We start from the raw sequence: 26,745 nt of genomic DNA, 5'->3' as shown, positions 1-26,745 counted from the left end.
TGAAAACGTGATGGGCCTATGTGTGCCTCAAGGACTGGGTTGAGATGCTCTGCCCTAGGAACGGAGAAGCTGAACGCAACTTGCCTTGAGTGACTGCTAAAAAGGTGTGGACTAAAATATGGATCTCTCTTTGCTGATGTCTACATGTCGGTCCCTGTCGCAGAATTCTTGGCCTAGTGCAGGGGTGGGCAATTCCGGTCCTCGAGAGCCGGAGCCAGGCCAGGTTTTCAGGATCGCCACCACGAATATGTACGAGATGGATTTGCATGCACTGCCTCCTTGAGATGGAAATCTATCTCATGCCTATTTATTGTGGATATCCTGAAAACCTGACCTGGCTCCGGCTCTTGAGGACCGGAATTGCCTACCCCTGCATTAGGGTGTAGCCTGCATTAAAAAATGCAACCAGACCAATGATGAACTTGTTACCCCAGTAAGGACACAAAATCAATTAAGTAGTGTCTTAAGTAGTGTAATTAAGTAGTGTCTTAAGTAGTGTCTTAAGTAGTGTGTAATTAAGTAGTGTTTGAGGTCTAGCTATAAAAACTAGCTGCAATCAGTTTGTTTATATATAGTTGTACCTCTTCTATAGCACAATTGTAATAGGAGAAAAGGACCTCAGAGACCTTTTTTTAAAAACTACTGCACCAATTAATGGAGAGACAAGTGGTCGACCATGTCTCGATCACTGGTCCAAAAACCTCCTTGTTGTTTGTGAATTAAACTCAAATTTAAATGGTGCCTTGTGAACAAACTTAAATTCAAAAGCACTTATCTTGAGTGGAACGTCGGACGACACTAAATCGACAGCCACCAGATTTCTGTGCTCAATGGCGCCATTTTATGAATACTGACTGAAAGCCAAGCATTCCAGTTAGCTCCTGAAGAAGCCTCGCTGAACGGCGAAACGGAGGCCCCGTTCAGCACAGAAGCAGTGGCGAAGCAGTGGCGTAGCTGGGGAAGTTGGTGCTCAGCATGGCTGCGCCATGCCCCCCCTCCCCCTGCTCTTCCCCGCCGTACCGTGCACCTCCCCCTGCCCCCCGCATACCTCTTGAAATGTTCACCGGCGCGAGCAGCAACTTCCATCTGCTGATTGCACCGGCCTCAGCTCCCTTCTGACATCACGTCCCGGCCCGCTGAAGAGCCCTAACCTCTTTAGTTTTTCCTCATACGAGAGGAAGCTCCATTCCCTTTGTCATCTTGGTCGCCCTTCGTTAAACCTTTTCTAGTTTCGCTATATCTTTTTTTTTGAGATAAGGTGAACAGAACTGAACGCAATACTCAAGGCGAGGTCTCACCATGGCGCGATACAGAGGCGTTATGACATGCTTAGTCTTGTTAACCATCCGTTTATAAACAATTCCTAGCACCCATTCCTGAATGCCAGTTACAGAATACCATTCAGCGCTGAATTTTAGCTCCATATATAGAGACTTTCCCCATGATGTATTTTTTGATTAGCTTTCAAAGGTAGCCATTTTGTTTTCTTTCTACTGTATATATTACCTTTAAAAGTGGTCTAGCAAGGCTACCACACCGTTTTACTCAAGATGGAAGATACCCCATTATATATATTTTCTCGTTTTCCATTTGTTGCTGGTGAATATTGCGTTTTGTAGTAAAATTAAACCTTCAGCAAGTAGGGTAACAGGACTCACCCAAAGAACATATCCACACTAGTCATTTCCATTTTAGCATAAGTTCCATGAAGATACATGGGAGGGTCTTGACCCTGAAATGGATTCAGAGAGAGCAAAAGAGCGCCAGTCCCTGAATTTTAATTTTGGAAGAAATACGTCGCGTTGAACCCTTGGAATTCCATGAATTCGTCACTGTGAAAAGCGAGAACCAGTGAGCTGCCGGAGAAGAGCATAGGGAGCATCCCATAATAGCCACAGTACTTGCCCAGAAAGCCGTCTGAATCCGAGATAGTCAAGTAGTCATAAGTACAATAAGCGCTGTCTTCCAGCTCAAAGGCATTCATTTTCAGGTATATCTGTGGGGATATGACAAAAAGGCACATTGATTGGTCTACAGCAGGGGTGTCAAACTCAATCAAATAAGGGGCCAAAATCTAAAACATAGGCTAAGTCGCGGGACCATTTTTTTAAAATAAGATGCTTAGGGGTCCTTTTATTAAGGTAAGCTCACCGATTTAGCACAAGCTAAATGCACACTTTAATAAAATGGGAAAGATTTCAGTCAATGTTGGGAGTACATGCAACTCTTTCTTTCTTGGTTTGTTTGTTTTTTAAATAATAATTTATTTTTTTATCAAATGATAACACAAACCAAAGGCATTACAATGTACGAAGAACAAATAAAGAACAATTAAATACACTCCATTATAATACCACTAACCCTTATAAATAAAGGGGAGCAAATGAATCGGAAGGAGTAGGAAGCTGTAGTCGTGCCGACCGCAGCAGGAGCACAGTCGCTACCCCAGCACCCGCAGTGAAGGATGTCTCGTCGGAGCAAAGCGTGACGCGACGCATCCTGCGTGACCCTGCAGCTGATGTGGCGCTTGTACTCGACTGGGTAAAAAAAAAAAGTCTGCCGGCGGGCCAACTTACGGTGCAAATTTGTAATTGTCTGGCGGGCCAAATTTTATTACACCGCAGGCCGAATTTGGTCCACGGGCCAGAGTTTGACACCCCTGGTCTACAGGAATGAATAAAACTCGCCAATCAAATGAAAACAGGAACGGTTTGGATGTGGGGCTATGCAAAAAGAATCTTTGTAGGACCACTCAATCTTAGGTTCAGCCCTGATGACTCCATAGGGAGAGATATGGCCAGAAATAAAAAGAAAGTGATCTTTTCTCTCTGCTGAGAACTCATTCTGGAGATCACACCTTTGAAAGGATATAAAGCCAACAGAGTTGGCTAATGCAATGGTCAATGGTCTTTGTCATAAAGCATATAGGGACAGCTTCAAAAATCAAAATATGTATACTGTGGAAGGAAGGTGGGATGAAGAGATATGACAGAGATATGTGAATACCTACAAAGTATATATTCAGAAGGCAGGTCTCTTTCAATGGAAAGAAGGCTCTGGAGCAAAGGGTCATAGGGTGAAGGTGAAAGAGGGCAGAGGTGGTGGTGACAGGAAGTGTATTTGAATGTGAGAAAGCATGGGACAAACACAGAGGGTCTCTAAGGAGGAGGAAGAGATAGTAGAAGACTGGACAATTGGAGTGGATTGACAGACCGGTCTTTATTCCGTGGTCATGTTCTCTGTTTCCTGATTTCTCACCCTCAATGGAATTAAGCCATAGGAATAAGGAAAGAGATCTGATCCCCCACACTTATTACAGGTTTACCTACAGATATAAAACTGTTTTCCAACGCTACATTTCTCAGTGGTTGAAAAAAAAAACAAACAAACAACTTAGGTTAATAAGTAACAATAACTCATAATTGTCTTGCAACTTTCCTTAAACAGGGTTACAAAGAGCTTTACAATGCCAGAGCCTGAAATACAAGTTCCAGAGCCAAAAATGTTAGGTTGCAGTGCCACAAACCTTTTTGCAGAGCATGGGCTAGTGCAGTGGTTCCCAACCCTGTCCTGGAGGAACACCAGGCCAATCGGGTTTTCAGGCTAGCCCTAATGAATATGCATGAAGCAAATTTGCATGCCTATCACTTCCATCATATGCAAATCTCTCTCATGCATATTCATTAGGGCTAGCCTGAAAATCCGATTGGCCTGGTGTTCCTCCAGGACAGGGTTGGGAATCACTGGGCTAGTGCATCCGCCACTCAGCATAGACTGTTGCAATGGATTCAAGCCGCCATTTGCAATAAAACTCACTTATAGGAACCCCTTCCTTTACAAAGCCACGCAAGCGTTTTTAGAGCCGGCCACGGCGGTAAGAACTCCGACACTCATAGAATTCCTATGAGGGTCGGAGTTCTTGCCGCCATGAACGGAGCTGAAAATGCTAGTACGGCTTTGTAAAGGAGCGGTCTAATTGATCAACTCTAGACTCACTAATTTGCTTCTCTTCTCGTGCAAGAGATAGCTTTCTCCTTTCCCTCCCTCTGATTGAACGGTGAGTTTAGATAGACTTTGACTGGTTACAGCTTGAATCGCTGGGATCAGAATTCACCGGTTTCTTGCGCTCATAGTTTAATCATCTCCTAGACAGTGCAGGGTCCCAAATTTAATCCCGTCTCACCTTATATCCAAGGGGTGCTATGATGGTCCAGGTGCAGTCAAGAGAAGGTGGATACTCGGAAGGGAAGTTTGGTGAGGTCACAACTCCCTTAGTACTGGTAAATGTGCCACCACAGTTCACTGGAGAGAGCAAAGATGTTAAAGGTTATGGGACATGATAAGACTGATGCCCAGAGACAAGGAGCTGCAGTGGGCTGGGTATTTATAGACACGAATGTTCCAGGCACTGTATTTCTCATGCAATTTTCTTAAGGATTATATCAGTAATCTGCTCTTACTATCACAACACCTTGCATAAGTCACTTGCAGACCTCGGCGGTGCTGCTCTGTGTCTATTACTTTCACACGCAACCTACTTGCGCCCAAATCGTCATCGGTCTTCTCGTTTCTAGCAGTATTTTCTTTCTTTTTTTAATTTTAAATTGCACTCATCTTAACATCAACGCGGCTAGGGGGGAATCATATTCCGACGTAGGACTATGTTTTGTTGAAGCTGTTTCAAGGAAGTTCCCCTTAATACGACGGTTCCATTACTCCCGTGCCTCAGTCTTAATTCAGGGGAGCTTTCATCCAAGCATCGTAGCTGTTACTGCTGCGGCTGGTGCTAAAAACCGGGCTACAGGTTTGTAATAAAAGAAAAAAAAAGGGGGGGGGGGAAATGGTAAATGAAATAACTACTTCTGAAGTTTATGGGGACAGGCAAGGATGAAAGAGATTATTTCTGGGGTCGGATTCGATTTCTAGTGGGGATGGGTTTGATATTTTGTCCCCGCGCAACTCTCTACATTGCATATATAACCAATAATAATTCAAGATGTTGTGTGATTGTGGCACCGAGGTACCCCACTCTTCAAACCCAGCATGCACCCAAAAAGAGGGACTGATGTAGCAGTATAAAACCAAAAGGTACCGATCAAAACTGCTTTTGATACTTTCACTGGCAAAAAAACTCCCTCACAGAACAGCTCAGGTTTCGAAAAGGGCAAAGTCACCCGGAGGCACGTTCAAGGACTTAGCTGACAAAAGACGACTTGAGCTCCAACGTTGTCACGGCTTCTCCAATCTTTCCCAGAACAGCTCAGGTTTCGAAAAGGGCAAAGTCACCCGGAGGCACGTTCAAGGACTTAGCTGACAAAAGACGACTTGAGCTCCAACGCTGTCACGGCTTCTCTAATCTTCCCAACAAGCGACCTTGGGGGCTGGTCTCAGCGTGTGTGCACTTTTCAAGGCTGTATTGTTTGTTCCCCTGATGAGCCAAACATTGGTGATAGAAGGTCGCTTGTTGGGAAGATTGGAGAAGACGTGACAGCGTTGGAGCTCAAGTCGTCTTTTGTCAGCTAAGTCCTTGAACGTGCCTCCAGGTGACTTTGCCCTTTTCGAAACCTGAGCTGTTCTGGGAAAGATTGGAGAAGCCGTGACAACGTTGGAGCTCAAGTCGTCTTTTGTCAGCTAAGCCCTTGAACGTGCCTCCGGGTGACTTTGCCCTTTTCGAAACCTGAGCTGTTCTGGGAAAGATTGGAGAAGCCGTGACAACGTTGGAGCTCAAGTCGTCTTTTGTCAGCTAAGTCCTTGAACGTGCCTCCGGGTGACTTTGCCCTTTTCGAAACCTGAGCTGTTCTGTGAGGGAGTTTTTTTTGCCAGTGAAAGTATCAAAAACAGTTTTGATCGGTACCTTTTGGTTTTATACTGCTACATCAGTCTGAGGCTTTTTCTCCCTCTTTTTGGGTGCATGCTGGGTTTGGAAGAGGGGGGTACCTCGGTGACACGATCACACAACATTTTGAATCATTATATGAACATATTATATGTTGTGCGTCCTCGTATAATTTGTTAATATATAAGCAATACTCATATTAAATCCAGCATCATTAATAGAGCTCTCCGTGCAAATGTTTCTAATAGGTTCACAAGGAAAAAGGCCAATACCTGAGCTGTAGGAGGCGCTGAAGTTGCTTGATGCGTTCATGCCGTCACTGAAAAACTCCAAAAGCATGTGGTTGCTGGATGCTACCATCGCCAAGGCCTGTCTCATTGCACAAGCCCTGTCCAGTAATAAAGGCGACGTCCTACTGTCTCCATCATAAACCGTGATGTAGTTGGAGGAGCAGCCTGGGGAGGACTGGATATAAAACCGATTAAACTTCAGGAGAACCTGAGAAGGAACACAATTGAATCCAAACATCAGCCTGCGAAGAACTCATTTGTAATACATACACAGCCATTCACCCCCCCCCCCCCTCGGTTTCCTGTGGAAGCACAGGGGTAGATTCGATGGCATGAGACAGCAAATTCTGTGGCAACATTTCTGGAATTATCTGGCATTTATGCGGTATATTTTCAGAAATGCAAATTCTTTTGCATGTTAAAGCATGTAAATATTGTAGTTTTCCATTATTTCCATGATTTCCTTGCTTAGTTTATGGAATACTTTATTTATTCTTTTGGGATTTTAACAGATGGGGAATTTCAGGGATCGACGTAGAAGAGGAGAGAAAGTGGAGGGAGGACCAGTCAATGTAGGTAAAATTTTCTTCTCTGACTTCTTCCCCCCCCCCCTCAAGAATTCCTAATTTTAAACATGGCTGCTGTACTAGAAACAATTTTTAAAACCTTAATCTACTCAGCTGCTTCTTTCCTGCTGTTGCCTTTTAGGACAAGAGAGAAGGGAAGTCAAGTTTGTTTTTGGCTACCTGAGGCTCAATGCACAAGGCGTCCCAGTGAATAGCATTCTAACGCATAGTCTAATAAATGTTACTTGTGGTACAGCTTGATTTGTTATTTTATTTATTCAATTTTCTATACCAGAACAGTTTACATGAATTTATTCAGGTACTCAAGCATCTTACCCTATCTGTCCCAGTGGGCTCACACTCTATCTAATGTACCTGGGGCGATGGGGAGATTAAGTGACTTGCCCTGGGTCACAAGGAGCAGTGTGGGTTTGAACCCACAACTTCAGGAGATGAGTGCGTCACACTCTCCCAGAGCCTCTTATTCATTCATTCAGTTTTCTATATCGTTCTCCCAAGGGAGCTCAGAATGCTTTATTAATAATAATAATAATAATGTTATTCTTATATAGAAACATAGAAACATAGAAATAGACGGCAGATAAGGGCCCACAGCCCATCCAGTCTGCCCACCCTAATGTCCCTCCCCTACCTTTGCCCTGTGAATAGATCCCATGTGCCGATCCCATTTGGCCTTAAAATCAGGCACGCTGCTGGCCTCAATCACCTGTAGTGGAAGACTATTCCAGCGATCAACCACTCTTTCAGTGAAAAAGAATTTCCTGGTGTCACCTCGTAGTTTCCCGCCCCTGATTTTCGACGGATGCCCTCTTGTTGTCGTGGGACCCTTGAAAAAGAAGATATCTTCCTCCGCCTCGATGCGGCCCGTAAGATACTTGAACGTCTCGATCATGTCTCCCCTCTCTCTGCGCTCCTCGAGCGAGTATAGCTGCAATTTGTCAAGCCGTTTTTCGTATGGAAGATCCTTGAGTCCCGAGACCATCCGGGTGGCCATTCTTTGCACCGACTCCAGTCTCAGCACATCCTTGCGATAATGCGGCCTCCAGAATTGCACACAGTATTCCAGGTGGGGCCTCACCATGGATCTATACAATGGCATAATGACTTCCGCCTTACGACTGACGAAACCCCTTCGTATGCAGCCCATGATTTGTCTTGCCTTGGACGAAGCCTGCTCCACTTGATTGGCAGACTTCATGTCCTCACTGACGATTACCCCCAAGTCTCGTTCTGCTACCATTTTTGCTAGGATCTCGCCATTAACGGCTCCCCCTTCTGCTTCTATTCCTTTCTCTCCTCTCTTCTACCTTCCAAAGTATTTAGATCAATGCTGTCTTGTTAAAATGTTTATTTTATTTTTATTTTTCCTCTAACTCTACTTTTCACTTCTCTATTACCCTCCAGGTACTTTAGTTAGATTGTGAGCCTTCGGGACAGTAAGGGAATTTTTCAAGTACCTTTCTTATTTCTAATCTTAATGTATATTTTCTGTAAACCACTTAGAACCTAACGGATGTAGCGGTATATAAGAAATAAATTACATTACATTACATTACATTAAGGGTATAAGACTTGCATGGATTTTGGCTGCCCAGGTGCATAACTTTGCATTTTTTGGCATTGAAGTTGAGTTGCCATGTCCTAGACCATCGCTTCAGTAGGAGTAGGTCGTGCATCATGTTGTCGGGCATTGAATCTTCGTCTGTTGTGCATTTGCCCACTACATTACTCAGTTTGGCGTCATCGGCGAATAATGTTATTTTACCTCGAAGCCCTTCTGCCAAGTCTCTTATAAAGATGTTGAATAGGATTGGGCCCAAGACTGAGCCCTGTGGTACTCCACTAATCACCTCCGTCATTTCGGAGGGGGTGCCGTTCACCACCACCCTTTGGAGCCTACCTCCAAGCCAGCTCCCAACCCATTTCGTCAATGTGTCACCTAATCCTATAGAACTCATCTTGCTCAGCAACCTGCGGTGTGGTACGCTATCGAATGCTTTGCTAAAGTCCCCTTAGTAAATCCATGTTGTCGGGGATCCCGTAGATTCTCCTCATCCAGGATCTATACCGCCAAAGCCATGATAGTTCGAGGTGGTTTACAACAAGATGTGCTGGACAATCAGCGAAGTGGTTACAATATAGAGTTATCGAATACAAGTCATGATTTCCTTCACTCGCCGGCGCTCCAGCTGCCCTCTCCTGTTTCCCCCGCTTAAAACCATATTCATGGTTTTTCAACATTTGCGGGGGTTCCTGGAATGGAACCCCCGCAAATATTGGGGGGGAGTACTGTACAAGTGCTTTGGATTGCATGCATGCTTCCGGAACGAATTATGCTCGCAAACCAAGGCTCTACTGTACTCTTGTTCCGGATTAACAATCTCTTGCTTTTGGAAAATTTGGGCTAACCTGTGTCTGTTTAGAGCTGCCCTGCTCCGACGGAATTCGCATCAGCCAAAGACAACTGCCTCCAGTCCAGAGTGTCGGGGAAAGGCTGAAGGAAAACTTTCCAGTAGGTTCACTGAGCAACGTCCGGCAGAGATCTGGAAGAACAAGGTGTTAAATAAAGCCGGAGGGCCCTAGGGACTTAAATAAGTTTTACAAGAGGGGACTAGCAGAAAGGGAAAAGTCTTTGAAAATGAGTTTGAAAACCTGAATTCAGGCTTCGTGCAACTTGGAATTCTCTTTGATGGATGGTTTATGGTTTCAATTTATTTCATAGACAGCTCTTCCTCAAGCAATAACAGATAGGAACAAGTGCAGGAAACGTGGATAAAACTCTGAGTCGTGCTGAAATGACAATTTTGTGGCAGGAAAAAAAAATGAAATACAAAACACGGAAGAGCCAAAGGGGAAATATCCACAAATGTTTATAAGAACACGAAGTTCATGAAAACTCGTACACAAGCTACGAGGGGCGTTCAATAATTTATCTACCTCAGTAGGAAAGACAAGAGTTTTCAAAAAAGTTTTGTTTCATTTTGCAGTATAGCTCCACACACGTCATCCACTTTTCCTGCAATGACTTTAATGCATTTGCAAAGAATACTTCTGTTTGACCTTCAAGCCAGGACGTCACAATTTCCTCGATGTCTTCATCACTTGAAAACTGCTGTCCACAGAGAGATTTCTTCAAAACTCGGAACAGGAAATAATCCCAGGGAGCTGCTGAAACCCACATTCTCAGATGTTGTTTTTTTTTAAAAATCTTTATTCATTTTTATATGTACAATAAGTGTGATAATACATAAACACATTTGCACATTGAGAATATCACTCAATATTCAGCACTAATACCAATCATAAAAGGCTGTCCAGTGTGAGGGTCATCTTCAATGGACTCTCTACCCCACTTAAACTGCTTGCTCCAAAATTTTACTTTGTAGGATGATGGGGCAGACTCACCATAAACTGCACTCATGCGTTCATGGATCTCCTTTGGCTTTTTCCCTTCCTTTGTGAAATCTTTTATCACTGAATGGTTCTCCAAATCTAGCAATGTCTTACTTGATTCGCACGAGGACTCTCCTGACATCCTGTCGCTTGGAATGCTAGACTTACACTCATCTGAAACTGTGCATGAGTAACCTTGAAGCATATCATAACATGCACGGACTTCTTTCAACACACTTGCTACGGTCATACTCAGGTAGATAAATTATTGAATGGCCCTTATATTTCAACAGAGCTGCCATGTCTGTAGGTATTTCCCAGACACGTATGCAGCCAATCTAGGGATTTGGTTTGATAAACAAATTGTTTTCTTCTTAGGAGGTCACAGGACACACAAGATCAGAGGAGAGAACATTCATGTTGTGGGTGGTGGGGAGGTGGCTTGATGAAGCTCCTTTACGAGAATCAGTAGCTGCCATGAGAGTTGCCATATGACTCCAGAAAAAGGAGGACGGATTGAGACATCCGGGTTTTAGTTCCATTGACAGTAAGGAGGACAGATTGAGACATCTGGGTTTTTGCTTCCACTGCTTTCAATGGAAGTAAAACCCAGATATCTCAATCTGTCCTCCTTTTTCTGGAGCCAGATGATAACCCTAGTTGCTATATGGTGATCCCAAGCTAGGGTTACCAGACGTACGGATTTCTCCGGACGGCTTATCAAAACCCGGCACTTTGTCTGGGTTTTGAAAAGAGATCGCGTCAGGCGGGGGCAACCGCGCATACACGGATGCAACGCGGGGAAGTCACACGCATGTGCTCATGCATGTGATGTCATCGGTTCATAGACAACTCGGCGAAAGACAAAGGCGCGCGCCGACAACTGAGCGCAAGATGGAGGCGGGCGCCGAAGAAAATTACAGTTTTTAGGGGCTCCGACGGGGGATTTTGTTGGGGAACCCCCCCAGTTTACTTAATAGAGATGGCGCCGGCATTGTGGGGGGGGTTTGGGGGGTTGTAACCCTCCACATTTTACTGTAAACTTAACTTTTTCTCTAAAAACAGGGGAAAAGTGAAGTTTTCAGCAAAATGTGGGGGGTTACAACCCCCCAAACCCCCCACAACGCCCCCACAACGCGGCGCGATCTCTATTAAATAAAGTGGGGGGGTTCCCCCCCACACACACCCCCCCCGTCAGAGCCGTAAAAACTGTAATTTTCTACGGCGCGCGCCTCCGCGCTGCGCTCAATTGTCTGCGTGCGCCTTTGTCCCGGCGGGCTTTTGACCTGACACCGATGTCATCGCATTGCATCCGCGCATGAGTGGATACCTTTATGCCCGACGAACAGACAGCGGGGGCGGAGCTGGGACATAACAGGGCGGGGATGGGTAAAACTGTGTGGGCCTGGAGGGGGCGAGTCTAACGTAAAATCTGGCAACCCTATCCCAAGCCCTACTCCCAGTCTGCACGTATGCTTGCAGGGCAGCTCTAAACACCAAGAGGTTAGCAAGGAAAGCGGGATCACTTACTGCAGTTATACAGCTTGTTGATTTTGGCTATGTCCAGGTTACTGAGGCCATATCTCTGTCCGATGGATATGTTTGGGTCAGGAACGGGTACAATGGTTGCCATGCCCGATGTGTTAGTATAAGAGTACCTGCGAGCAATCAGTAATAAGGTTTCAGTATTTGATGAAGAGAGTCGGGGAATCAACTGGGAACTCGTTGCCATTCAGAAGGTACACTGAAGCATGTGAACTATTTGCAAGGGGGGGGGGGAGGTGGAGGGGGCAGGTGATAGGGTGACTAGGTCACCCATTCCAGAAGAGAGACTTTTTTGGCCAGTCCTGGATTTCTGCCAATCTCATCCTGGTGCATTATGGGACCTGCAGCACTGATTTCAATGGACAGAATCATGGAGTACAACTAATATACTTAGGGTTACCATAGGGCTGCAGAAAAAGGAGGACGGATTGAGACCTGTATCTAGATAATTTATGAAGATATTAAATAGCAGCGGCCCGAGCACTGAGCCCTGCATTTGGAGTACTGCGTCCAATATTGGTCGCCATACCTTAAGAAGGATATGGCGTTAGTCGAGAGGGTTCAGAGGAGAGCGACGCATCTGATAAAAGGTATGGAAAACCTGTCATATGCTGAGAGACTGGAGAAGCTGGGTCTCTTTTCCCTGGAGAAGAGGAGACTTAGAGGGGATATGATAGAGGCTTACAAGATCATGAAGGGCATAGAGAGAGTAGAGAGGGGCAGATTCTTCAAACTTTCAAATAATAAAAGAACACGAGGGCATTCGGAAAAGTTGAAAGGGGACAGATTCAAAACGAATGCTAGGAAGTTCTTCTTTACCCAACGTGTGGTGGACACCTGGAATGCGCTTCCAGAGGACGTAATAGGGCAGAATACGGTACTGGGGTGCAAGAAAGGATAATTTCCTGCTGGAAAAGGGGATAGAGGGGTATAGATAGAGGATTACTGCACAGGTCCTGGACCTGTTGGGCCACCGCGTGAGCGGACTGCTGGGCACGATGGACCTCGGGTCTGACCCAGCAGAGGCATTTCTTATGCTCTTATGTTCTTATTGAGACCTCCGGGCTTTAGCTCCACAATGGAAGCAAAACCCTCCTTTTTCTGGAGCCCTATGGTAACCCTAATACTGCTTTGGGATGCAATTTTAAAACCAGGATTCGCTTCTGCCATGGGTAACCTGGTCACCCTAGCAGGTGACGTAAGGTTTGAAAAGCATGCAGTGGGCCATTTTTCACCTACAGTAAACATGCCTTAGTGCATGGTAAAGACCCAAGTAAAGTGCGCTAAGGCCACATTATATTGCAGCTTAGTAGAAACAGAGCCCTCTGTTAGGTATATAGGGGTAAGGGATTTGTTTCCCACGGCTCGTAAAATGATGCATGTGGAGAGCAATTACTTACCTGCCCATATGCATGACCGAGTTATAATCATAGAGGAGGCCCAGGTTATTAGAGTCTGTCTGTCGTTTTAAGTTGTACCGGTCGCCTACAAGGTGGAAGATTTTTTTTTTTAAGTTCAATCTTTTTATTTGAAGTTTTCATTATAATATAACCAAGCAATAACAAAAGCAAATATTATAGCAACATAAAGTACAATCCGTAAACTACAATCATAAACTTGCAGTGCAACATTATCATTAGGAACAAGACTAGCAGGTGTAAAAGGTCAAAACAAGAAGAAGTCCATACACAGTGATGTATAATGAGAGAAGCTATAAAGGCTTCAGAAAGATAATATCGTATAGGTTGAACAAAAGGGCGTAAAGGTACGGTACTCCTGACACTCAATACAGTTAAGACAAACAAAAGTCTATAACAGGGGACCAAACTTTTAAGAAAGTTGAGAGAGAGTTGGTGGATTAATTACAAGCTGCTCTTGTTGAAAAAAAAGGAAAAAAAAAAAAAATACCAAACGGGGATCCCTGGCATCTCAGGCTCCTGCCACAACAAGGCCATTAGTTGACTATTTTTTTAAAATAATTTCAAAATAATTATATTATTCTATATTTACTGATTTCTTCATTAAAATGTTATAAATTAAAATAGTTTCAAAATGTGAACCAAAGTCATTTCCATACAATCACAGTATAACAAACAAAAGTGCAGGAAAAAAATATAATATATATGGGGGCCGCTGAAAGGTTCTCAGCCCAGCTAACAAAGTTGGGGCAGTCTCAGTCGAGGACTATATGCTGAGGCTTGGATTCTTGTCGGGCTGCCGAAAGTTAGCCTGCATTAGGCGTTCTATCACCGCCTAACTTAATTAATTGGTGCTAAATGACACAGTAATTAGCCACATAATTTAAAACTAATTAAAAAGGAATTACAAAAAAAACCCAAAAGGAATTGCTACGTGGCCTCCGGGACCAGCGCCTAGGTCCCTGGCGGCTAAAAGCACATAGTAATGTTGAAGCCCAGAATTGGGCATGGGTAGGGGATGGTGCCAGATTCACCAATTTGAATCAAGACTCGCCGATTTAGTGAGTCCTGAGTCTTCTGATATATCTGGGTCTCCTAAAGCAGCAGAAGCAGTGGCAGAGGTTGGCGGGCAGGCAGGCGGTGAATAGGCTGCTCCTGGGCTATTCCGCTGGGGCCTTCCCTCTGTTGTGTCACTTATGGCATCACTGATGATGCAGCAGAGGAAAGCCCTGGTGGCAGGCCACAAGAAGCCTGTTCACCGCGCAGCCTGAAAGTTGGGGGGAAGAGGGTGTCGATCGGGAAGTGCTACACAGGGGGAAAGGAGGGATGGAAGGCTGCTGCACAGGGGGTTGGAAAGCTGCTGCATCAAGGGATGGGAGGGATGATTAGCTGTTGCACCGAAGGATGGATGGGAGGGATGGAGAGCTAATGCACAAGGGGATGGGAGGGAGGGAAGGTTTATGGTATGGTTAATTTTGCTGTTGCTATTTTTGAATTTTTAGCTGCTTTGACATTTATTAAGTAAATACAGTATATCAAGAAAGGGATAAAGACTATCCTTTCCTCAAACTACTTCAACTGAAATTATGAAGTTGACAGAGAGGAAACTAGAACTTTCAGGGATGGTGTAAATAGATTATATTTAGTTGAAGTGGCCAACCTCTTTAAGAGGTTTGTACAAAAAAGTGTATAGTGTATTTAGCTGCAATAGGAAACCTAGTATTACATGTGTACATACATAGGACAACTGATTTGGTATAAACATGTGCATAATGCATTACATTAGTGATTTCTATTCCGCCAATGCCTTGCGGTTCAAGGCGGATTATATCAAAATTATCAAAAATTACATTAAAAGTTTGTGGGAATAGCATAAGCGATGTCATAATATTTACTTAAGAAGTACCAAAGAGTTGTCAAGATCTTAAGGTGATAAATGTTGGGTAATAAGAATTACCAAAGAGAAGTCGAGATCTTAAGGTGATAAATGTTGGGTAATAAGAATTACCAAAGAGAAGTCGAGATCTTAAGGTGATAAATGTTGGGTAATAAGAATTACCAAAGAGAAGTCGAGATCTTAAGGTGATAAATGTTGAGTAATAAGAATTACCAAAGAGTTGTCGAGATCTTAAGGTGATAAATGTTGGGTAATAAGAATTACCAAAGAGAAGTCGAGATCTTAAGGTGATAAATGTTGAGTAATAAGAATTACCAAAGAGTTGTCGAGATCTTAAGGTGATAAATGTTGGGTAATAAGAATTACCAAAGAGAGGTCGAGATCTTAAGGTGATAAATGTTGGGTAATAAGAGAGCACACAGACCCGATCCTACCAAGAGTGTGAACTCTTCCCACCCTGCAATCCGCTAAGAAGATCGACTGTCGGCTCCGGGCGGCTTTCCCGCAGAGGAGAGAATCCTGCATTCACCGTGGGCCTCATCTGGGGCAGCCTCCTTGGAGCGGATGGGGCACGGGCAGTGTGTCTGGGAGGGAATGCATGGATGGGAGAACATCGCAGGGGAGGAGACATAGGCATCCTGGGACTGTCTGCCAAGTCTCTTCCCTGAAGAAGCCCTTTCTGGAAACGTCAATCGCTCCTCCTAAACTTACTTGCTCCACTTCATCACTGACGCTAACCCATTCTGCTTCTATTCCTTTCTCTCCTCTCTTCTACCTTCCAAGTATTTAGATCAATGCTGTCTTGTTATTTTATTTTTCCTCTAACTCTACTTTTCACTTCTCTATTACCCTCCAGGTACTTTAGTTAGATTGTGAGCCTTCGGGACAGTAAGTGAATTTTTCAAGTACCTTTCTTATTTCTAATCTTAATGTATATTTTCTGTAAACCGCTTAGAACCTAACGGATGTAGCGGTATATAAGAAATAAATTACATTACAAATTACATTACATAAATGTTGGGTAATAAGAATTACCAAAGAGAGGTCGAGATCTTAAGGTGATAAGTGTTGAGTAATAAGAATTACCAAAGAGTTGTCGAGATCTTAAGGTGATAAATGTTGGGTAATAAGAATTACCAAAGAGAAGTCGAGATCTTAAGGTGATAAATGTTGAGTAATAAGAATTACCAAAGAGTTGTCGAGATCTTAAGGTGATAAATGTTGGGTAATAAGAATTACCAAAGAGAAGTCGAGATCTTAAGGTGATAAATGTTGAGTAATAAGAATTACCAAAGAGTTGTCGAGATCTTAAGGTGATAAATGTTGGGTAATAAGAATTACCAAAGAGAGGTCGAGATCTTAAGGTGATAAATGTTGGGTAATAAGAGAGCACACAGACCCGATCCTACCAAGAGTGTGAACTCTTCCCACCCTGCAATCCGCTAAGAAGATCGACTGTCGGCTCCGGGCGGCTTTCCCGCAGAGGAGAGAATCCTGCATTCACCGTGGGCCTCATCTGGGGCAGCCTCCTTGGAGCGGATGGGGCACGGGCAGTGTGTCTGGGAGGGAATGCATGGATGGGAGAACATCGCAGGGGAGGAGACATAGGCATCCTGGGACTGTCGGCCAAGTCTCTTCCCTGAAGAAGCCCTTTCTGGAAACGTCAATCGCTCCTCCTAAACTTACTTGCTCCACTTCATCACTGACGCTAACCCATTCTGCTTCTATTCCTTTCTCTCCTCTCTTCTACCTTCCAAGTATTTAGATCAATGCTGTCTTGTTATTTTATTTTTCCTCTAACTCTACTTTTCACTTCTCTATTACCCTCCAGGTACTTTAGTTAGATTGTGAGCCTTCGGGACAGTAAGGGAATTTTTCAAGTACCTTTCTTATTTCTAATCTTAATGTATATTTTCTGTAAACCGCTTAGAACCTAACGGATGTAGCGGTATATAAGAAATAAATTACATTACAAATTACATTACATAAATGTTGGGTAATAAGAATTACCAAAGAGAGGTCGAGATCTTAAGGTGATAAGTGTTGAGTAATAAGAATTACCAAAGAGTTGTCGAGATCTTAAGGTGATAAATGTTGGGTAATAAGAATTACCAAAGAGAAGTCGAGATCTTAAGGTGATAAATGTTGAGTAATAAGAATTACCAAAGAGTTGTCGAGATCTTAAGGTGATAAATGTTGGGTAATAAGAATTACCAAAGAGTTGTCGAGATCTTAAGGTGATAAATGTTGGGTAATAAGAATTACCAAAGAGTTGTCGAGATCTTAAGGTGATAAGTGTTGGGTAATAAGAATTACCAAAGAGTTGTCGAGATCTTAAGGTGATAAGTGTTGGGTAATAAGAATTACCAAAGAGTTGTCGAGATCTTAAGGTGATAAGTGTTGGGTAAATTAGAAGCATTTTAGACTTTGTTGGGTAGTTAGAAGCACATTAGAGTGTATTAAGGGTATGGAGAGGGTTGGAGGGGGAATTGGGTAGGGACTGGTCCTAATAAGTGGGATGATGGATTATGGCATAACCATGCCGGTATTAATAACTCTGTAACACCACCACAGAGCTCCGTGTATTTCAGTATAGAGCCCACGCATTGTAACACCTCACAACTCCTTATGGTAACATCTCTACAAAAGCTAATGCATCATAACACCTTTACTGAAGCTCATGTATTGTAGCACCTTTGGAGAGGCTCATGTAGACTGCTCTGAATTGACTCCCCAGTCATTTGTAGCGGTATAGAAGCTCTCAACAATCATAATCATATCAACTGTAATAAATATATAAATAACAAACTTTTGTTTATAATGACGGGAGTCGCCATGCAGCTTATTTTAAAGAATTGGAAAAATTGGGATAGATTAAATTTTTCATTCTGGTGGGAATCCCTGTGTTGTATCTTTAAAATGGAAACGTTTATGGCCATTCAGAAGGGTTTTTATAAAAAAAATTTATGGAAGTTTGGGAACCATTAACTAAATATTGTAAAGATTGATTTATTTGTATAAACTGAGGGAAACATGCACATCCGGGGAGGGAGATATGTTTTACCATTTGTTAAGAAATATAGAAGGGTTGATTACAAGTACTTTTATGAGGTGTTTGTAAATTGGAAAGTGGGAGGGAGAAAATAAGTCTTGTCTTTATTCTATTAAGTATATTGTGCTGTATTGATATTAATTTATGTGAATACATCATCTTTTGTGTGCAATTGAAGTTTTAAAAATAAATAAAGAATATTAAAAAAAAAAAATATATATATATATATATAAACGAGTCAGATGAGCCAGAAGAGACATTTCAAAGGCTCACCAGAGCGTTGCGTGTTTTAGCTGGGTTTGATCACCAGGTTAGCTTCTCACTCTTTACTGACTAGAGCAATGCACACCGCCTTTGCGTTGGACGAATGAGCCAAGGACTGCCCTGGTGGTCCCAGCTCAGAGGTCGACCATACCTAACTCCCAAGGTGCAACGCAGCACGCAAACTGAACGACACACGCTCTGACCGTTACGCACCTTCGGAAACGTATTGCCACTGGATTTGAACGTAAGCGTCCCGGTCACTCCGGTTGTTTTCGTGGATGAAGCCCAAGGCATGGGACAACTCATGCTCAATGATCCCTCTCTCCAAGCAGCCTTCCTGTTCCAAGTTCAGGGCCTGGCCCCCGCCAACCATCCCGATGTACGACCAGCATCTGTATGACGACACTGGATGTCAGACTGGAGCACCGAGAGGCATCCCTGGACTAGAAGAAAGACACGGAGGAGGCAGAGGAAGGATGCACTAAGATCACGGAGTGCGAGCCGGGGGCAATTGCTTGATCATGCATTCTGCACGGGCACATCTGTCGTTTCCAAACCCAGCACCTACTCCTCTGTTAAATCAAAGCCACTTCGGTATTATCCGAGCAGACCGTGTCAAGGGGGATGGGGGCTCCCCTCCCCCTCCCCACGTTGCATGCTGCAGGAACTCCACAAGACGGCTCTTTCATGTCATTTAGAATCCAAATGTACAGGAAATAATCTGAAATTTCTTTTTTCCCCCCCCCCGTGTTATCAATATTGCATATTACTCCCCCTGTTATACTAACGTATAATTCGGGTTTTACCACCGACAGCGGCGGTAACTGCTCCGACATTCAAAGAATTCCTAGGAGCGTCTGAGCAGTTACCGCCACTGCCAGCGCCAAAACCCACGCTACGCATGCGTAAAAGAGGGGGGGGGGGAGTACTGCTGTAATACTACTGTAACAATTACCTTCGGAACAACAATAACAAAAAACCCCCCCTAAAAAACCCAAACAAAATGAAAAATCCTATACGTAGTATGGAAACTAAAGAAACCAAAAATTTTGACCTGCACACCCATACCCCATTCCTTCCCCCATGTACCTCTCCCTTTTTTTTAATAGAAGGAGAAATGTTTCCAGTTTTGTAGTTATCAGTTTGCAAACTTACCCAGACCTGGGGCTGGAGGTAAACTGCACGTAATTACTCTCTGCCTTGCGGGGAATGAAGCGAATGCAGGTCATGGTGGTGAACTCTTGCATAGCCAAGGTAATCGTTGCTCTATGGTCCTCAGCTGCGGAAGAAAGGGATACTGTTCACTTGGCCGCCAGAGCTTTCAGCAGCAAACATGGGGCCCAGAGGTCTGTGGTCTGCAGGGACGGATGGGAGACCTGAGAACGACACGGGGGACAAATATTTCCCCCATCCCCGCGGGAACTCATTTTCCCCGTCCCCGCAAGTTCTTTTCTTGTCCCCGCTCCGTTCCCGCAAGCTCCGTCCTCCTCTGCACAAGCCTCAAACATTTTAAAATCATATGAAGTATGGTTATCAATGATTTATTATGAAAATTAGGTTTACTAATTACATTCCAGTTTTTTTTATTTTAATTCTTTATTTTTGTCAACTTTCATCCAGGGTGAGGGATTTCATTTAGGGGAAGATAGTGGGTAGGGGACGGAATTAAGGGGGGGATGTGTGTAGATAAGATTGAATTAATTCATATGGAAATTAAATTTGAAAGAATGATTTAAATTTGTATGAACTATTATTGTGATTCTTATTGTATTGAATGTATTTTTGTATTATCCTATTGTACTGATTATTTGATTCTTTCAATAAAAATTGTTATACATATAAGTAGCAACATTCTAGAGTTCAGATTGTGATGTCATAATGCCTCAATCCACCAATGCCTAAGCTCCATCCTCATCTGCACAAGCCTCAAACGCTTTATAATCTTAAGTAGCAACATTCTAGAGCTCAGATTGTGATGTCATAATGCCTCATTCCACCAATGCCTAAGCTCCGTCCTCATCTGCACAAGCCTCAAGCAGTAAAATCATAACTAGCAACATTCTAGAGCTCAGATTGTGATGTCATAATGCCTCATTCCACCAATGCCTAAGCTCCGTCCTCATCTGCACAAGCCTCAAACGCTTTATAATCTTAACTAGCAACATTCTAGAGCTCAGATTGTGATGTCATAATGCCTCATCCCACCAATGCCTAAGCTCCGTCCTCATCTGCACAAGCCTCAAACCCTTTAAAATCATAAGTGTTTGAGGCTTGTGCGGTTAAGGCTGAGCTTACAGGAATGGGGCAGGGACAGGGACAGTGAGAAAACTCGCGGGGATGGTACAGGGAAATTGAGCTTCCAGCAGGGACGGGGACAAATTTGTCCCTGTGTCATTCTCTGGAAAGGAGACTTACAATAAACCAAAGAGAAGGTGTATGGCACAGGGATGGTTCCGTCACTGGATTTGGGCCAGAAGCAATTGCTTGCTGGACAGTTCCAGGCACTGCGAACGGACCTCAGGGCAATGTCCCCCTCTGACAACTTCTGCGGAGAACCTGGAGAGAAGCAAGTGAGAACAGGAGGGTAATATCTGCTCACATTCGGTACAAATTGCCCGGCGCATTTTGTGGGCAGCCATTGCATAAATGCTGATATATAAACAACTATAGAATCAGCGTACCCAAATAGTTGTGAGAGAGTGTGTCATATAAACACGCTGCTTCGAGAGTAGACCAACTTAGACCACCTCTTAATCCCCCTCTCATATAATGTTAGTCACATTTCGTTTGACGTTACAGGTGACACATTCAATCTGTGGATACCACGTGGCTCTGTGCTTGGAACTGGCGCAGAAGAACTTAGCACTTTCTATGTAGTAGGAAGTAAGTGAGCCCAAGCGAACTGTGAAAGTGTCGATGGGGGCTGTCAGCCTAGCTATCGCTTACCATTCAGCATTTTTAGTTGGCATTACTTATGTCAGCAAAGGCCTATGGGAAATTATATCAATCTGACTCTGGCATGGGAATGCAGATAGACCCTGAGGGCAGGGAAACTGTTTTTAAGTAGCCCTGATTGAATCATGACTAGCTAAAAGGTGTTAATGTCTGATTAAGAGGGTGCTCTCTCTCTCTCTGGCTCTCCCTACAACTTCAGACTCTCTGTCTCTTTGTCTCTGAACTATGTAAGGCAGGGAAACTGCTTTGCTCTCTGCTTAATTGTAATGCTTAATTATTGTAATGCTTCAGAATATTGCTTTTCTGTAAGACTATTTCTATAATATATTCTTTATGCAATCACCTCTGGCTGTGCCTCTTTGATTCTACTTCCTGGTGAGTCATCTGTGAGGGAACTGAACCTGGGACCTGGCGTTTGTCAGGGCGCCTCTCACTTAACCCCTACCACCTAATATTGGGGGGACCACTAACGAAACCTGACAGGGCATGCACTAATCACCCACTGGAAGATTCTATAAAAGATGCTCAAATTTAGTCGCCTAGATTGACGCACCTAGCGGATCCTCTCTTCATTGGCACAATTTGGCAGGAATCAAGACACCCCGGAAGAGAGCAAAAGGAAGAGGCAGACAGACAGGCCTTCACATTCGAGACGGAAACAATTCCCATGCCCCAGAGTTACCTCGATTAAGCCTTAAAATTTTATTGAAAATCATCTTCTCGTCTTCAGCCTGAGAATAAAACGGCAAATAAATCCAGCGCCCTGCAAAAAGACAGTAGCATGGAGTCATACCTTATCAGTAAGTGCCCCTCTCCCTCCGAACAGCAGCAAATCCTGCTATCTATTAGAGAATGACACGGGGACAAGTTTTTCCTCATTCCTGTAGGAACTCAATTTCCCATCCTGTCCCTGCAAGTTATGTCGCTGCTCTTGCTCCATTCCTGTAAACTCTACCTTAACCGCATAAGCCTCGAACATCTATGATTTTAAAGTGTTTGAGGCTTGTGCGGATGAGGACGGAGCTTAGGCATTGGTGGAATGAGGCATTATGACATCACAATCTGAGCTCTAGAATGTTGCCACTTAGGATTCTAAAGGGTTCGAGGTTTGTGCAGATGAGGACGGAGCTTGCAGGAATGGGGCAGGGACAGGAAAAGATGGGATGGGATGGGAAAATGAGTTCCCGTGGGGAGGGCAAAAAATTTGTCCTGAGTCATTCTCTACTATCTATATATGCAGCCAGTTCTGGGATGCACAGCAACATTTTTTTATCTTGCAATAAAGTTTGCAAAGGAGGAAGGAAAATATGTGTACAGGCTGGCATCCAAAGATGGTGAACTAGTAACGGTGGTGGCAAAGAACCAGTGAAATGATCATCAACCACTTCTGCCTGAATACGCTGAGGGTCTGAGGAGATAAAGTGAGTTCTTCAATATCACTTAGAAAGCTGGGGCTTCTGGGATTAGGAGTTAAAGTGACTGGATCAGAGTTACACGGAGTGAGGGCCAGATCCAGAACTAGAACTAAGAAACCGGCAGAAGATACACTACCAGTCTTACTCTTTCCCCCAGTGGCGATATAGGCCTCTTCCAGTGCATCCAGGATGCACTAGGAGGGGGAAGGGTCACCATTTTGAAGAGGCGGCCCTTCAAGGCAGGAGGGAGTGGGCATCCCTCCTGCCAGATTTTTGATGAGAGGTACGGGGGGGGGGGAACGTCAGGTTGGAGGGTTATTGAGCTGGGGAAGGTCTTATCCGAACCTCCCCCAGCCCACTAGTCCACCAGGATTTTTTTTGGGGGAAGGGGTTATCGGAAGGCAGGGGAGCGGGGATGTCAAGGGATCCCAGTTTTGGTAGCGGGGGAGAGGGTATGAGCGCAGAGGGGGGGAGCACAGAGGTGCATCTCTGCCCTGAGCACCCCCTACCCTCGCTTTGCCACTGCTCTCCCCCCCCCAAAGCAAGTGAAATAGCAGAGTAAGATATGACCCTATATCCCAAGAGCTCTCTGGCTTCAGCTTTCAGAACTGATCCTTCCTCTCCTGTTTCTTTACCTGAGCTCAGGACTTCCAGATCTTAATATAATTCTTAATAACCAACAGGATGGGTATAAAATAAATCTCACTCACTTCCTTCTTCCGCTCTCCTCATCTGCAAAATAAAGAACAATCAGTAACATTTTTGGACAAGGTCACTGCCTAAACGACATTTTTATTTCACAACCCCGGGTTGAGATGGGGATGACAAAAAGCATCTCTCATGACTATATGCTCCAGTAAGAAAGAATTTAACTCATCTAAACGCCAACGTCACGATTTTCACTCTATTTTAAAACAAAACCCAAATCACTTGTAGTGAGTAACTCCTCATTGAAAAGTCGGGCAACTGTCTTATGAGAGTGGAAATGAGCCCGTTTCTAAAACACCTCACTAATTCCCCCCCCCCTTTTTAACAAAACTGCGCAAAAGGTTTTTAGCGCCGGCTGGCGTGCTGAATGCTCTGCACTGCACCGACGCTCATAGGAACTCTACGACCGTCGGAGCACACAAGAGCACACTGCCATGGTGGATGCCTTGATTAGAGAAGACCGACGGAATGGGGCGGTGCCATGGGTCCGGCTTTTCCATTTGTTAAAATCTGGTAATCCTAGCAAATGGTCACACCTAAATTTTGGCACATAAATGCCAACATGTGCTAAGCATTCTAGAATGCCAATCATGTGTGGAATCGCCATTCTAGAATTCGGGCTTAGCATGTGATCATTTGGCATCTAGCTATGGGGTGAATTCGCCCTATAGTGTGCCCTCATATCTCCATGACTCACCAGGTTAGGAAAGCCCAGGGCAACATGAAGCAGAGCCACAAGGATGACAATTTCCGACACTAGTGCCATCCCTCTAGGTGTGTAGCACGTGGAATCTCACACAAGCTAGTGAAACCAGCGCACACTTTCATGGGAAACAGCGACCCTGGGACTGAAAACAGCTCATGGTTAGTGTGTTATGAGTGCCCTGCCTTATTAAAAGGCCACCTGGCACTTTGTACTGCACATCTCATCGATATTACAAAATTGCTGAAGTGCACCGTCAAAGTTCCCTTTCGCTTCTGACCTATTTACCAGTTCTACAGAAAAAAACCAAAACTACTGGTATCATAAGTGGCTCCTATCATTATGAAATATTGTTCACGGTCAGGGTTACCAGACGTCAGACATGTCGTCCTTCGAGGATGTGTCCGGACGGCTTTTCAAAACCCGACACTTTGTCCGGCTTTTGAAAAGGCTTCCCCCGAAATTGTGTCGGGCAAGAGGGCATCCACGCATGTGCTGATGCCCTCCTGCCCAACCAGAGCAAGCAGAGGGAGCGGGGTTAGGCTGGAATTAGGGGCAGGACTGTGGCATAACGGGGCAGGGACGGGCACGGGCCTAAGGGAGATCCAGATGTTACAAATGTCAAATCTGGTAACCCTATTCGCAGTGCTCTCCTCAAGGAATCAATTTTTTTCCCCAACAGCAACCTCACCCAAGAAGCAGTAGCTGCGCCACTTTCACTGTTGCTACTCACCGGTTTTTGCTCAGCTCCTGGGAATGTTCTCCATGCTTTGCTGTTACTTTCTGTTTCATCCGGTTTGTTGCTCTGTCTTTCTTGGCCCAGCAGTACAGGAATCCTACAGTCTCCAGTTGATAAAGTCAAGCCCCTGGAATTGTGGAATATGATGATAGAGTTGACTGTAGTTTGATTTCTGGTTCCCTCTCGCTCTTCTTCCCAACATTTCCCCCAGATTGCTCACTGGACATGCTGTCCTCTCTGGCTCCATACCTGGTCCTCTCTCCCTCTTCCACTCGGTTTTCTTTTTTTAAAAAACTTACTTCATACATAATGCCTCATTCCACCAACGCCTATGCTCCGTCCTCTCCTGCACAAGCCTCAAACACTTTAAAATCATAAGTAGCACCATTCTAGAGCTCAGATTGTGATGTCATAATGCCTCAGTCCACCAATGCCTAAGCTCCGTCCTCGTCTGCACAAGCCTCAAACCCTTTAAAATCATAAGTAACAACATTCTAGAGCTCAGATTGTGATGTCATAATGCCTCATTCCACCAATGCCTAAGCTCCGTCCTCATCTGCACAAGCCTCAAACCCTTTAAAGTCATAAGTAGCAACATTCTAGAGCTCAGATTGTGATGTCATAATGCCTCATTCCACCAACGCCTATGCTCCGTCCTCTCCTGCACAAGCCTCAAACACTTTAAAATCATAAGTAGCACCATTCTAGAGCTCAGATTGTGATGTCATAATGCCTCAGTCCACCAATGCCTAAGCTCCGTCCTCGTCTGCACAAGCCTCAAACCCTTTAAAATCATAAGTAGCAACATTCTAGAGCTCAGATTGTGATGTCATAATGCCTCATTCCACCAATGCCTAAGCTCCGTCCTCGTCTGCACAAGCCTCAAACGCTTTAAAATCCTAAGTAGCAACATTCTAGAGTTCAGATTGTGATGTCATAATGCCTCATTCCACCAATGCCTAAGCTCCGTCCTCATCTGCACAAGCCTCAAACACTTTAAAATCATAAATGTTTGAGGCTTATGTGGTTAAAGTAGAGCGTACAGGAATGTGGCAGGGGCAGGAACAGCGACAAAACTCGTGGGGACGGGACGGGAAAATTGAGTTCTTGCGGGGATGGGGACAAATTTGTCCCCACGTCATTCTCTAATTCAGGTACAAACTAGGCCCTCTCGGGAACAAGAAAAATACCTACCGTACCTGAATGTATCTTGCCTAGAGATACTATGAAAAAGTTGTGAGCAAAATCCCTTCTCTTATTTTTTATTTTCTATTTCTATTTCTGTTTTCTTTTTAAAGACGCCTTTAACTGACTATTCGATTCATGTCCAGCAATTCTTAATCTTATCCCTCCCTATTGTGTTTCCCTTTTATGTACCCTTTCTTCTAAAATATTGTAGTTCTCCCCTCCATACCTTTGTATCTCTAAGGCTAAAATAGCCACGTTTGTCAATTAGTTAAGTTGTTTGTCCTTTTGTAATCCTAAAAAAATATTTTGATTGTATAACGCTTTTACCATAGGATAAGCGTTTAATCAAATACTTGAATAAACTTGAAACTTGAAACTTTTTTCTTTTTTCCTCCCCTTGCTCTCTCCCTTCCCCCACTTCTCATTCTTTCTACTCTCCTCTCCTTTTCTCTTTCTTTGTTTCTCTCTCCGTTTTTTTTGAACTCTTTTCCTTACCTGTTTGCCTCATTCTTCTCTTCTTTCTATGTTGTCTCTGGCTTCCTTTCTTCCAGCTTTCTCTCTTATCCCTTCTCTCCTCCCTCCCTTCAGAGTAGCAACAATCCAAGTCCCGACAGCCACACAAACAGAAGGCGCCAATACTTGATTTTAGGTCACTTTGCATCTATCCTGAGGACAATGAGCCACAAGTTGATTTGCCTCTTCAGGGGCGTCACCTGGACTTGGGGAGGGAGGTTATGTTCTCTCTGGAAATGGAG

At 44.1% G+C, this 26,745-nt stretch overlaps 1 protein-coding gene across 2 annotated transcripts; it reads right to left on the bottom strand.

Annotated features, from left to right (window-relative positions):
* Positions 1-1,329: 1,329 nt before the first annotated feature.
* Positions 1,330-26,706, bottom strand: LOC117352247 (astacin-like metalloendopeptidase). Of its 2 annotated transcripts, XM_033928581.1 has the most exons (14): positions 26,486-26,706; positions 24,797-24,929; positions 24,058-24,208; positions 23,363-23,384; positions 21,920-22,000; positions 20,698-20,838; positions 19,438-19,561; positions 18,496-18,674; positions 13,052-13,136; positions 11,637-11,764; positions 9,123-9,256; positions 6,109-6,334; positions 4,184-4,302; positions 1,330-1,996 (listed from the first exon to the last, which is right to left on the bottom strand). In XM_033928581.1, the coding sequence occupies exons 3-14, from the start codon at positions 24,124-24,126 to the stop codon at positions 1,778-1,780; spliced, it is 1,527 nt and encodes a 508-aa protein (XP_033784472.1). In that variant the 5' UTR covers positions 24,127-24,208; positions 24,797-24,929; positions 26,486-26,706; the 3' UTR covers positions 1,330-1,777. The 2 variants fall into 2 exon arrangements, with proteins under 2 accessions (XP_033784472.1, XP_033784473.1); XM_033928582.1 differs by lacking the exons at positions 23,363-23,384; positions 24,058-24,208; positions 24,797-24,929; positions 26,486-26,706 and adding an exon at positions 23,288-23,352.
* Positions 26,707-26,745: the final 39 nt, after the last annotated feature.

This window comes from Geotrypetes seraphini, chromosome 19 (assembly GCF_902459505.1).
Source record: "Geotrypetes seraphini chromosome 19, aGeoSer1.1, whole genome shotgun sequence".
In the NCBI taxonomy this organism is placed as follows: domain Eukaryota; kingdom Metazoa; phylum Chordata; class Amphibia; order Gymnophiona; family Dermophiidae; genus Geotrypetes; species Geotrypetes seraphini.
The sequence above is the reverse complement of the archived record's forward strand: the minus strand, read 5'-3'. Positions and strand labels throughout refer to the sequence as shown.

Coding starts and splice junctions, on each gene's coding strand:
- LOC117352247 (XM_033928581.1), bottom strand. CDS start 24,126: ATGGCACTAGTGTCGGAAATTGTCATCCTTGTGGCTCTGCTTCATGTT. Junction 19,562..20,697: donor CACCTTCTCTTTGGTTTATT/GTAAGTCTCCTT, acceptor TTTCTTCCGCAG/CTGAGGACCATAGAGCAACG. Junction 1,997..4,183: donor TAGCACCCCTTGGATATAAG/GTGAGACGGGAT, acceptor ATATCCCCACAG/ATATACCTGAAAATGAATGC.